The sequence below is a fragment of the Acipenser ruthenus genome, chromosome 6, assembly GCF_902713425.1.
Source record: "Acipenser ruthenus chromosome 6, fAciRut3.2 maternal haplotype, whole genome shotgun sequence".
Lineage (NCBI taxonomy): Eukaryota > Metazoa > Chordata > Actinopteri > Acipenseriformes > Acipenseridae > Acipenser > Acipenser ruthenus.
This window is the reverse complement of record NC_081194.1, coordinates 19792750-19806216: the sequence shown is the minus strand read 5'-3', so window position 1 is coordinate 19806216 and position 13467 is coordinate 19792750. Positions and strand designations below refer to the sequence as shown.

General features: G+C 34.3%; 1 protein-coding gene across 1 annotated transcript; it reads right to left on the bottom strand.

Annotated features, from left to right (window-relative positions):
- Window positions 1–669: 669 nt before the first annotated feature.
- On the bottom strand, window positions 670–10445 carry tbx18 (T-box transcription factor 18). The gene is made up of 8 exons (XM_034017324.3): window positions 10003–10445; window positions 8697–8874; window positions 6300–6401; window positions 5473–5644; window positions 4554–4721; window positions 4208–4272; window positions 2990–3084; window positions 670–1941 (listed from the first exon to the last, which is right to left on the bottom strand). The coding sequence occupies exons 1-8, from the start codon at window positions 10223–10225 to the stop codon at window positions 1226–1228; spliced, it is 1719 nt and encodes a 572-aa protein (XP_033873215.3). The 5' UTR covers window positions 10226–10445; the 3' UTR covers window positions 670–1225.
- Between the last annotated feature and the right edge of the window lie 3022 nt (window positions 10446–13467).

Here is a 13467-nt window from a genome sequence, read left to right as displayed (position 1 = left end):
TATTTACATTTTTATTGCAAGTTAAACTTGGCAGTGACATATATTTAAGTATTTACTCTTGAAACGCACATTGTAAAGAAACGTATTTTTTTTAACAGTTTTTTTTTTTTGTATCTAGTACACTGTACATTAATGTTCATGATTGAAACACAGTTGGGGAGAGGGGGGGATGAGGAATGACACAACTACAGATAACAGCACTTTTAGCATTAGAAATACAGAATTGTTTAAAAATTATTTTAAAATGTACATTCCCAGCAATGACTTTTTGAATGTGGCACAATATCCTGTATAGAACAAATTTAAATGAAAACAAAACAAAAGGTACTATTCACAAAGATGGCAAAGATCAATTGCTACATTTGTTCTATTTTGTAGTCTGATATATAGAAGTATGAACTGGTATCTGCATTTGTAACAGTTGATTGAATCCTTGAACCAAGTTAAACTTTGGATTTCTAATCCTCCTGAATTCTATAAATGTTTCAAAAACTAGAAGACAAAACTGTGATCAAGCTTAAACAAGCTATCTGTATTCCTTTGTAAGTGGTTTAAGTGTCATTTTATGATCGCTATAAAATACATATTAAGGCATCTTAGGCTGTTAAAACATGTACAACATACAGTAAGATGCTCTTTAGCTTTGCATATATAACCAAGATACTTGGGAATTATAAACACCTCTCTGTACACAAGAGAGAGATGATAGTGTATTTTTTTTTTTAAAGTCACATATTGTTTTTCTTGACTCTTTATTCCAAGTGCCATTATTATAAGCGTTTAATATTTAACTGCAGCTTAGTACTCTGGCTACAGTACAGACATCTTGTGTGTAGGGTAGGGTCCTTTATTCAAGATTTTCTCTTCATGCTGTACACTGCAGACATATGTATGTTTTTACATTAAATCAAATGTTTTTCAGTTGAACTATAGGTGAGGTGATGCCATGTTATCTCAGTCCAGAGTCACATACTGTAAACACCCCAGGGCACTTAGGCAATGGATAAATGATGTTGAGCCATATCGCTATGTTAGCTGACTTGTATCACCTACGTGCTCTACCTTTACTTCATGTACTTTGAAGCTACTCAGTTGTTCATAAGTAAAACAGTTGAATCTCTCCATTAAGTCCTTGAAAGCAGATGCTGCAATTAATTAATGTTTAATGTTTCTGTTTGCTACAGAAATGTCACAATGTACTCGTACAAGTACAAAGGGTTCATGCTTAACCCATATGTGCTGGAACTTGAGAGGATGAACTTATTTGACTTCCCAAAGTCCTACAGTCGAATAGGTTCTGCTGGCCACTGCTGAGCATGTGCACGCCCTCCACAGTGGACATCATTTGCCTGTCGGTCATGGTGCCACTGGGCGAGGAGCCGAGAAAGCTCCCTTGAGAGGACAAGATTTTCTCTGGGCTGGCTGCCAGTCTTGGTGAAGTGGAGAAGTTATATCCGTATAAACCATAGGGGCTGTGGAGCCTGAAGCTGTTATAGGTTCTTTGGTGTCCCTGATTGGCAGTGAAGGCATTGCCTGGTGGGCTCGGCATGATGTACTGGAGCTGTGGGGAGGGCATGCCAGAAATCTGTATAGGCAGACCCGTCTGAGGGCAGCTGAAGGCTTCTCCATCGCTCCCAGCCATGGCCATGCTGCTGCTGCTCATCCCAACATAGGAAGGAGTCCTAGGTGGTGCAAAGGTGTCGCTGGTGGGACTAGCAAGCCTGCCATAGGTCTCAGCGAGGGTGTTGCCATACCGGTTAAGAGCCAGTCCTGAGCGGCTACACGCTGTGTAATCTGCGGGACTGAGGTTGCAGAGTTGGTTGCTGTTGGGTCCCAGGTGAAATGAAGGGGAGGAGCACGGAGAGCCAGAGAGGAGGTGTGCGTGAGTCGAGGGAACCCCGTTTGCAGCGCTCTGGAGAATAGAGGGGGATCCTGGGCACCCTGCATCAAAAATTACAACTAAAATTCTATACAATTTGATAATGCTTATCTGATTAATTACTAGTAATATAGCTGGTTTATAAGGAACACTATATGACATACTATATGAGAATCTGTAGCTAGCAGGCTGACTTATTTACCTACACTGACAATGTGTTTGCCTTCAGATCTGTACAAAATACAAGTACAAGTGGATCCCATTTTTGTTAAGTAGTAGCATCTTAATAAATAATCACAGGTAAATAAATCAGAAAAGATTTTTTTTAAATGGCCGTATTCCTTCAAATTTAAGATGCCCTCGAATTTAAGACACAGCTCAAATTTTCCACCCTCAATTTGAGGAAAAAACAAAACATCAAATAAAGCTGCATTTACAAAGATACAACCTCAGTTACGCATATAAGCAAACGACGTATAGAGACAGTTTGTGGACGTCTGCTGTCACACAGAGCATTACAGTTATACACTGCTTCTCATTTCCAGACGTGATTACTCACACCTGTTTTTCTCCCTTTTTGTGAACTGTGGTATTGCTTGGCATGTCGAAAAATACAGGGGTCTGATCAGCATTTCCTACCTGTCCAAGCTGGTACTGTTTGTTAGAATGGAGCCTAATAAAAAAAAAACGCTGAAATTGTAAAAGCTTCTCTTTGAATTCCTCAGGAAGCTAATGACGCTTCTTTGAAAATGGCTGCCTGTAGATCATGGATGATTCGAAATTGGGCAGTGACGTCTTTGTTCATCTTTTCTCAGTAGCCAGTCACGTTACTGTTTGTGTACTTGGGTATTCACATCTTTTGTTGGCGGTTTTAACACACACGTCATTATACTTGAATATAAAACACAGACTATTTTTTAGAAGAACATTTTGGTTTAAAAAATGCATCTTAAATTCGAAAGAATACGGTATTTGTATATTAATTCATTTTATTTTTGATTTTAGAATGTTTGTCTTAGAACAAAAATACAATAGGTATAATAAAATGCATTGCTGTTCGGTATTTCATCTTAATTTGTTTTCCAATATATTTTACCGTGTTCTAAATACCTTGCTTAGCGATTCCAGGTATGTCCTCAAATGTCAAAGTCCTCAGTGAGGGTCTCCAGAATGCATAGGATTCCACTAAAGCCTCTAAGCCCATTCTAAATAAAGAAAAGGTACATATGATTACAGTCTTGAGGGGATATGCTCAAGTGTGGTGTACTTTTAAAATGGATCAGCCACATATTTCAGATTAAAGACCAATAGGACATGTGTCATTACTTTAGACTTTTGTATTTGTTTTTTTACAGTTGCAAGCTTTTCATTATCACCGGACTAGCCCCTAATCAACAAAACAAAGTCTCTATAAAAGCTGCACAGAAAAAAATATGAAAAAAGATCAGTTAAGGAAAAACATAAAATTGGGCCCGATTTGTGACTGCCAACATTCTGTTCTGATATAATTGCTTTCACACTGCTTTTATAAAGGGATCACAGCCATTTTGCAGGAAGCCATAATAAAATATTTATTAGGTGGACTTGAGCAACAACAAAAAAAAAAAAAAACAGCTTCATTTTCTCCAGTAATGGGAACTTTTGGCTTCAAGTTAGCGTGGAGATAAAAGTCGCCTCCTGGAGGGGTGTTGCTAAGGTGATAATTTATACAAGATGCCTTGAATGTTTCTTTCTATTTTATCACCAACCCTGCTTTTGCTATCAAATGGTGTAGTTTATTTAGCAAACCGGTTCAACTTTCCTGTAATATTTAAAAGGGGAATTTTGGGTACCTTCCTGAGTTAAACTTTTATAAGGGTCAGGCGTAAGGGCCTTACTGAGGAATTAAGCCTTATTGTGCAGCACATAAATTCTCCTTTCCTCTGCAAAGGACAGACCTAATGATTTCTATAAAACAACCTGGGGAGAAGTAAAGTGTTGGGACAGTAAGTCTCTTTATTGTGGGGGAAGTCTCACGCCATGTTAGGTTTTCATTTAAATGGGACCCTGACTCGATTCCATGTTCAGCCAACAACCTTGAAAGCTGTTATTTAATATTTTTGTTACACTGTTTATTGGACTCTAGTGCTTTATATAATGTGTTTTTTTCATATTCCATAATGACTGTGTTGAGTCAAACAACAATTTAGATTCACACAAACGACTTATTTCCAAATACATCTGTTTTTGTTTTTAAAACATATGAACTGTAAATATTATTAAATGTCTGTACTATATATAATTAAGAATACAAAACACAAGGCATTTGAAATATACGGTTTAACTCACCTATTACGACCTGAATCGCGAAATCCTTTTGCAAATGGGTTTCTGTCAATTTTTAGTCTGGTGATCTGCAAATAAAGATTGTTTTTGCTGCATTTTAGAAGGCACACTTCAACAATTAGTTTTTTTTTTAATTGTTTAATGCACTCATATTTACCAACCAAAGCAACAAAATGCCGTTGGCCTACATAGAAATAGTAAACCTTAACTGTGGTTTCAGCGAAACATTTTTATTATGAGGTTATGTTGGTAAAAATGCAACAGCTGCAACCTGGTTTTATAGGATCAAAACATTATTGTGGTGTATTTATAAGTGAATTACCAGCGCTTGAGGTTATTCGAAAGTTACCTGTTGATTTTGGTATGCTGTGACGGTAGTAAAAGCTGTTTCAGGGAAGGAGACTGATTTAACCCCTTCTCCAACAGGAACAGCTTTTACCGGAGACAGATCCTCTCCACATTCCTTGCGGATAACATGGACCCTGGGTTGGTACTTGTGCATCGAATGAAGAATGATCTGTTAACAAAAAAACAAAACAAAAACCATTTATATCTATCTATCTATAGTATCTATCTATCTAGAGAGAGAGAGAGAGAGAGAGAGAGAGATTATGTATTTTTTTTTTATTGCATCAAAAATCCAAAACCAGTTCATTAACCTTATACTAAAACATTGATAAAACCATTACATTTATAAAAGGCAATATAATATAGGGTAATATAGTGTCATTTTGTTGTGACAATCGTTTCATTTTTAGTGCTATTTTAATGAATAACTTAGAAAAAAGCATCCCCATGTCCCACAATATTCTAAAGGCCTATAATCTGCACATTCTGCCTATTTCACTGTGTCAATGATGAATAACTTTCTATAGTAATGCCATGTGTGTCAAACTGCTTATATACTATTTGGCCCTGTGTGTCCAAGTATATGCCTAAAGATGTCCATTTAATATGTGTACTTAGCTTTAATGTATGGTTTGCATTTTTTTTTAAGAACAAACTTAACTATAATGTGACATTTAAATGGTCTTATTCATTCCATTCGTTCTTTTGTTATTGGAGATATGATATAATTGAAAGTGTTTAATAACGATGCTATTTATTTAAACTTAAAAAAGTACAACTGCAAAACGGATTCATGATGCAGCCTCTCTCTCTCTCTCTCTCTCTCTCTCTCTCTCTCTCTCTCTCTCTCGCTTATATAAGCGAAATACCTGAAATTAATACAGGAATAATTTTAATCATTTATTTGTAATTTTACGCACATGACCCTGGTCATCGAGTTCGTTGTTTGTAAGCTTGAGTTTGTCAAAGCTGATGACTTGTCGCATCCATGTCTCTCCAGAAGCTGGGGAATCGGGGTGGATGTAAACTCGAGGTGGGACCGGGGAGTCAGCATTACCGGCAACCATCCACTTAGAACTGTGATACACATACCTGAACAAATGCGATGCAATCAATCATTAAAATAAAATGATAGGCAAGCAAAACGACAACGTCGCTCAAAACCCCTTGAAAATGCCATAAATATTTTAACACTGCTTGCGTTTAGAGTAGCTTACTTTGGTTCGTATTTTAAAAACATCTGAATGCCGTACATAAATCTAATAATAATAATAATAATAATAATAATAATAATAATAATAATAATAATAATAATAATAATATATGGCTGATAATAATAATAATGTATCAGCCATATATTATTATTATTATTATTATTATTATTATTATTATTATTATTATTATTATTATATAATACACATTTACACAGATATCTTCCTTATTAATCTACAACATTTAATAAAGCCCGTTTGATATTTTTTCATTGTCTGATTTGTTACAGCTGAATATCTGCATGTGTTAATTAATGTTTTTTTTTAAATAATCCATAAATATATACTGATTTTTAAAATAATAATAATAATAATAATAATAATAATAATAATAATAATCATAATAATCATCATCATCATCATCATCATCATCATCATCATCATCATCATCATCATCAGGCGTGCTTCCCTACTGGAATATAAAGACTAATGTTTAATGTAACATGTACAAAAATATAATTTGTGAAAATTATTACCTGTATCGTTTATTGTCCACGGGGATGATATCCATCGCTATGTAATACTGCTGATGAGGATCCAGACCCGAGATTTTCGCTCTCATTGCTGGGAACATCCGCCTAATCGCAATATTAGTTTATATTACTCCAAAATCCTATACACAATTTCAAACAATGTATTGGCATAGTAAAACGTCTTTTAACCATTTTTATAAGTCAGTTATCGAAAATGGTGAAATTAAATGTTGAAAAGTAACTTACCCTTAGTCGTACAATGCATATCAATAGTTAAAAGGCTTTGAATAACTTTAAATTTGGAGGGGGGTGTCGTATCGTGTCGTACGAAAATATTTAACAAAACCTGTTCTATTTCAACTAGTAGAAAATGAACATGTGGATTTGATCAAAGTGTTTTGTAAATTCTAATAAAATGGTCCTGTTCCTCCTTTCCAAGATTTGGTCGTGTGTATCCAGTGGAAAATGGATTTCATAAAATATATCCTCTAGAACAGAGGTTTTCAACCTTTTCACCTCAAGTACCAGTGTTTCCAGCAGGGATCATCGGTTGTACCAGTAACTATGTGCAGTCTTAAACGGCTGTTGTAAAGCCGAGACCTACCCGATTACCACCAGGTTTGTTGTGTCTGTACTCACTTGTTTGTTGTCGCATTCTGCTGCGTGGTAAATCTCTGCAGCTGATGACTGCAATTAACTCAGCATGTTTATATTTTTATATTTTGCAAGTGCTGTGTATGGAATTGGTGACCACACCTTTAATTGTGTCCAGTTGCAACAGCATGCTGCAGCTCCCATGCTCAGTGTTATGTCAAGTCCTGATCTGACCGCATGTAACACAGACAGCTCTTATGATTACATATTACCGTTTATTTTTCAGTAAAAAACAGTTTAAACTGCAGTGAGCTTATTCTGCTATATTTACGATATTAAATACACCACAGCAAGCACATTAGATATTTTCATTAGCACAATCTGAGAGCTAAATTTAGTGAATGGCGTTTTTCTTTAATGCGTTTTTTTAATTGCCTTTTTTTTAGGTTTTTTTTTCTTAGCAGTAAATACAGTCCCAAGTAGGCCCTATGTATATGAGTTCTGCTTTCACATTTCTTAAAATGGTCAGTCTGAGCAATAAACTTTGTTTTCCATGCAACAGCTGACCCTGAGTTAGTCTACAACACTCCCGCTACATTGGTGTTTTTCATTATGGTAACGTAGCCTACTCTTAAATTACCGCGCCTTCTTATTTGGCTGAAGGATCAGCTCATCATCTAACTGGGGAATCTGCGGCGCAATTAAATCATCCTTAAACTCCTGGCGGTAAGCAATGTAACTAAATCTATTATATCTGGGATGCAAGATGCAACAAACAAAAAAAATCAGTTTGTGGTGACTCAAAACGTTACATAGGCACTACGATTTGATGTAGTGGAGTTCACAAAGATGACTTTTCTCAGCTTGGTATGGTAACCTTTTCACTTTAATTTTTTGTTTAATTGTTGAGATTGTTGCTGCATTACAGCCCTTCATAAATTATGTTCTTTATTTTAAGTTTCTTGGGTATTTTGTTAATTGCACGTGTGCAATACACAAACCTTAAGTGTATTTTAATTGTTGTTTTCCGCTGTTCTTGTTCTAGATTTCTTAAATGCAACTGTTCATGTTAATTTTTACAGTAGGCCTACTCACACTGTCATCATCACAACTGTTGCGTGAATGGGGTTACCGTATTCTCCTGGTGTTAATACAGTACCTCTCTACACTTACAGGCGTTTGTATTCGATCACATTTTTTACACACACACACACACACACACACGCACGCACACACACAGACCAACGTCATGTCGCATTCATAAATATTGACACGTGCTTTTAAAGGAAGAGGCAGCATTTTTTGTGCCTAACCCCCCAAAAAACAGTTATCAAAACCTTTTTTGTTGATTCATTTGTACAAACAGATTGATACATTACGATGGTGCGATTAAGGAAGTGTTGTGGTTGAGGTATCATAGCTATAAAGAACACCTGCCGGTGAGTACCTGTTGCAAGCCTGTCACGTACCAGTACTGGCGCGTACCACAGGTTGCAAACCACAGCTAGATAACAACCTGGCGTCATGCGTAAACCTCCATTCTGAAGCCACATATACAGTAACATGAGATCTCGAACAACAACCACTAATATCATTTTCTATCTGTCATATATCTGTCTGTCGTGTATAATGTAGAAATATTTACAAACCATGTTCTCGTTTCTTGATTCGTAATGCAGAAGTTGGTAAGCTTAATATTTAATGTCTGGAAATGCAATAGGCTATATATATATATATATATATATATATATATATATATATATATATATATATATATATATATATATATGAGTCATGTTAACTGACCTTCCAGCTTTAGTGATGATCATTTCCGTTCCAATCTCGTGAAATCGTTTCCAGAGATCTGCTCCTTGAAGGTCCACTTGGATCTCCTTTGCATCGCCAGGACCACGTTGAGAAGGTATCAGTGGAGGCGCTGACTTTGAGGGAGAAGGGCTTTCCAACAAAACATCGTCGCACTCAGCTGCGTGATTTGGAAATAAAGAAAATAATATGTAGCTCTGAAAACGATCGACATTTTATATGGCCAATTTGTCAGGTACTATAACTTTTGGGACATCAATAAATTGAAACAAATCAATTGGTACAAAATGGTGTCTCATTGAAAGTAATTTAGAAAACGATATTTGGAAACTCTGTATTGCTTTCCTAACGTTAAATTTCCATGCAAATATACTGCAATACAATCAAATTAGTATGAGACAAATCCAAGGACAATCGGTTATTCATGAGCAACAGTCATTATGAAACTTGTAAAACTAAACTAACCATTGAGTCCTAACTACTCATTATGTGAAACAGTTAGTGTAATACTTTCTATTTAAAAAGTATATAATAACAATTACGTACAAATGATAAAGAGCTGTTTGGTGGGTGCAGTGATAATCGTGAATAATGAACAGCACATTAAATTAGGAGAAAATTAAGGGATAGTTGCCAGGACAAAAAAAATATTTATAGTAACACAATTTGGTTTTTTAAATTATGGCTTTAAAATATTTGTTCTCTCTCATTTAGCATCCACCATTATTATTATTATTATTATTATTATTATTATTATTATTATTATTATTATTATTATTATTATTATTATTATTAAGAATAATATGAATACAAATAATATTACTAAGAATAGGAATATTACTCTAGAAACCAATACAGCAATTATTATATTGTTCATATTTTATTGGCTAATGCTTTGTGCAAATATATTAAAACAGGCTTGTTCAAAAAAAAAAAAAAGTTTAAGAAATGTTATACCTTGTGTATAAAAATGATCTATCTATCTATCTATACAAAATTATAAATATTTGGCAATTGGAAACAATAATTAATTAATTAATTAATTAATTATTATTAATAATAATAATAATAATAATAATAATAATAATAATAATAATAATAATAATAATAATAATAAACATTAGAGACAATATATTTGCACTACTAAATAAAATGGGTAGAACGTGAAATGCTAAACAGACAGAGACAGGAGAAAGTTAGATTCTCTGTTACAGCAACATGGGGATGGCAACTGCTTCATTCCTGTATAGCACAGTGTTTGTGTTATTGAATCGAGAATAACACTTACGGGATCCGTCACTTGAACAGTCAATTTCACAGCCTCTTTGGCTGGAACAATTCCTCTCGTCCTTCTGCATCTCATCCTGATTCGAAACTTCATTCACCTCTTCAAAACAATTTTCGCTATCCTCGTCCAACTTTCTTTTCTTTTCCGCCCCAATGAGGGCTTCCACCGAAAAAGCATGAGCCTTTAAACTCATTGTACACGGAGATCTCCTCTTCTCTGCCATCCCACCATCCAGAAAGAGCTGTCAAGTTAAAAATAATTACCCAGTACTTTTCAACATGCATCCACCAGCACTGCGTTTACTTCACTCGTCTTGTTCTGATCTGAAAGAGAGATCTAACTTTTATTGAGCCGGGAAGTTGCAGGCACTCTACGGACAAGAAAATGTTGGGACCAGCAATTGAAATGTGTTGTCTTGATCTGTCAGCGCTGTAGACGGCAGAACAGTGGATGGGATTTGATCAAGTGTCAATAATTAAGGAGGCGGGATCTGACATGCCAATCACGCGAGCCCAAGCCAATGGTAAACGCCGGGGCTGGCCCCGTGTACTGTGACCATCTTGCCAAATATGGAAGTGACGGCTCGTTGAATGAATCAGCTCGCGAGTGCTGAGCTCCAGCATTCTAATACATTGCGAAGCCAGTTTGCGTAGGCTTTTTATTTAATTTAAGTTGTACTATATGCAAAAAAAAAAGTCATTCCAATATACCATTGAATAAATTCTCTGGGGACTGATTTTGTAATGTAATTAAGTCATGTAACAAGACGCCCAGGTTCTGTTTTGAACAATTGCTATATATTTTATATGATTTACACATCCTACAAATAAAATATATTTTTCAATAAACGAACTGTTTTAACCCATCGCCCTATACCTCAAAAATTCCTTGATTGTACCTAACTAGAAAAGTGTTATAGGTCAAAGGCTTTTATTTGATTAACTGGGAATAGCCTACAAATGCAAATACACGGTTTGTGACCAATTGTAAGGACTTTAAAATTATAACGCGGCGATAGTTCATAACCGCCTCTTTTGAAAACAGATTTTGCACGATTTAGTTTTCACCTATTTTAAGTGGGATATATACAGGCCTTGCAGCAAATGGTTAATAAATGTATTCACTAGTAATAGATTGCTGTAGGCCTACGATTTGTGTGTATGTGTGTGTAGGAAAGGGTATTTGATATAAATAAGTCGTAAATATTTTGAACAAAACTTCACTAATAAAAATATGAAGCAAAAACGTATATTACACTTTGAAACGGGTTTTAAAAATAGAATTGTATAACTGTTTAATTGCATTATGCGATTCGATCAGATTTGAAAGTTACATTTCTTAAATAAACTACGCCACGAGTGTAAAAACAGCACAGACACGTGTGAATGCATATTTGCTGAGAAAATAAATACAGATATTTGATGGTGGTTAGGGTTGCTGTAAAATATTGAAAATACCTAAATGACGTCATGGTATTCAATTATTGAACGGTACCTTATAGTCTCATCTGATAACTGGGTAAGGGCGCCTGCAAAGAAATAAATAATAATAATAATAATAATAATAACTGCAGGTTACAGGTGATTCACTGATTCCAACAGAATGCAAGTTATGCGACATATATTTACTAGTAGCCTAAATGTATTTATTCTAATTATCTATTAACTATTGTTTTTTTTAAAGCGTGTAAACCATGTTTTTAAATATTGCAGAGCAGTCACATATTTTGTCGGAATAAAGTGCATCTCCAACCAATTATAATATAGCGTAGTTTTCCACAAAAATGATCACACTTATTTATCACTGGTCTTTCATTAATTGCAAATATGAAAACACCTCGGTTGTGATTTGTATCAATGTACGTTCATCCTTTTAAAATTAAATTATATAATTTTAGATTTGTATTTTCGTTTACCTGCATGTAAACTGTATTACTGTATCAAAATTTGATCTAAAATAAAAATATAAATTATTGTAAAAGTGATTATTTCTTTTTTTTGTCTCCTTTTCCACATTAAAATGAAAATAAACTGTTTGCTTATTTTTAAATGTTTTTATGTTTAAATGCGTATCTGTTATTTTCAACATTATGATTTTGTCATGTTGTTTTTTAAGAGTATTTTGCATGTTTGGGTTTTTATAAGCGTTAAGATTGAATACTCAACACTTTTTGCATACAGGTTCATCGTTTAATTTTGGACATTTTAAAATGGATTTTACAAATATTTCTTTAATTTTCAAAACTGTTTTTACGATATTAAAACCAAATATGTCATCCACAAATTAAAGGAGCCTGACATATTCAGCTTTTAAATTGAAAATAATAATGTTTTCATTATATTGATATCCTGTTTTGCCAAATAAAAAAAAACGCAGTTTTTGAGCAAGTCAGTTTAAAAGGTAGTCAAGCCTGCAGCAAAATAATTATTTGTCTTGAAAGTCTACAGGCATACCCTTTACTAAATCTGTTTTGTTTTTTTTTTTAAATTAAGACGAGCCTGTACATTTTCTCAATATGTTATTATTATTATGATTATTATTGTATTTATTTTACATTTTAAACAATTAACATACTTATAGCATCAATCAACTTTAACAAGCAGACATATTGTGAAGCAATAGCGCAATCATAATGACGTAAATCTCAGTAGTTTTAAACGGAGTTGTTTTATTATTATTATTTATTTCTTAGCAGACGTCCTTATCCAGGGCGACTTACAATTGTTACAAGATATCACATTATTTCACATTATACAGATATCACATTATTTTTACATATAATTACCCATTTATACAGTTGGGTTTTTACTGGAGCAATCTAGGTAAAGTACCTTGCTCAAGGGTACAACAGCAGTGTCCCCCACTGGGGATTGAACCCACAACCCTCCGGTCAAGAGTCCAGAGCCCTAACCACTACTCCACACTGTTTTTCATGCTATCAATAAAGACTCCAATTATAGTCTAGAATATCCATTCATTCTTATTCAGTATATTGGAGCCGTGTTGTTGACTACTCATAAATCTCAGAGGTGTAAAGCAGAGAGGAACCATAGTACATTCAGCTTAACATACTTTATATACAGTTCTTTTTATTCATATAATCTTTTAAAAACAATAAGCATATATCATTTAATTATGTCATTTGTGTATGATATATGGTTTAATTATTATTATTATTATTATTATTATTATTATTATTATTATTATTATTATTATTATTATTATTATTATTTAACCTGAATCGATTTCTGAGTTAGGAGCAATCTAGACAATTTAGTGACACCAAAAGTGCTAGCATAAAATCTGAAAACAGAAACAAAAGGCTAAGGGCGTTGGATTTTCCTATACAAATTGTGTGTGTGTGTGTGTGTGTGTGTGTGTGTGTGTGTGTGTGTGTGTGTGTGTGTTTGTGTGTTTGTGTGTGTGTGTGTGTGTGTGTGTGTGTGTGTGTGTGTGTGTGTGTGT

Excerpts from the sequence above, each read along its gene's own strand:
- tbx18 (XM_034017324.3), bottom strand. The coding sequence starts at position 10,225 with ATGGCAGAGAAGAGGAGATCTCCGTGTACAATGAGTTTAAAGGCTCAT. Across the intron at positions 4,722-5,472 it reads AACTCGATGACCAGGGTCAT|ATCATTCTTCATTCGATGCA; the intron begins GTGCGTAAAATT and ends TTTTGTTAACAG. Across the intron at positions 1,942-2,989 it reads ACCTGGAATCGCTAAGCAAG|GGTGCCCAGGATCCCCCTCT; the intron begins GTATTTAGAACA and ends TTTTTGATGCAG.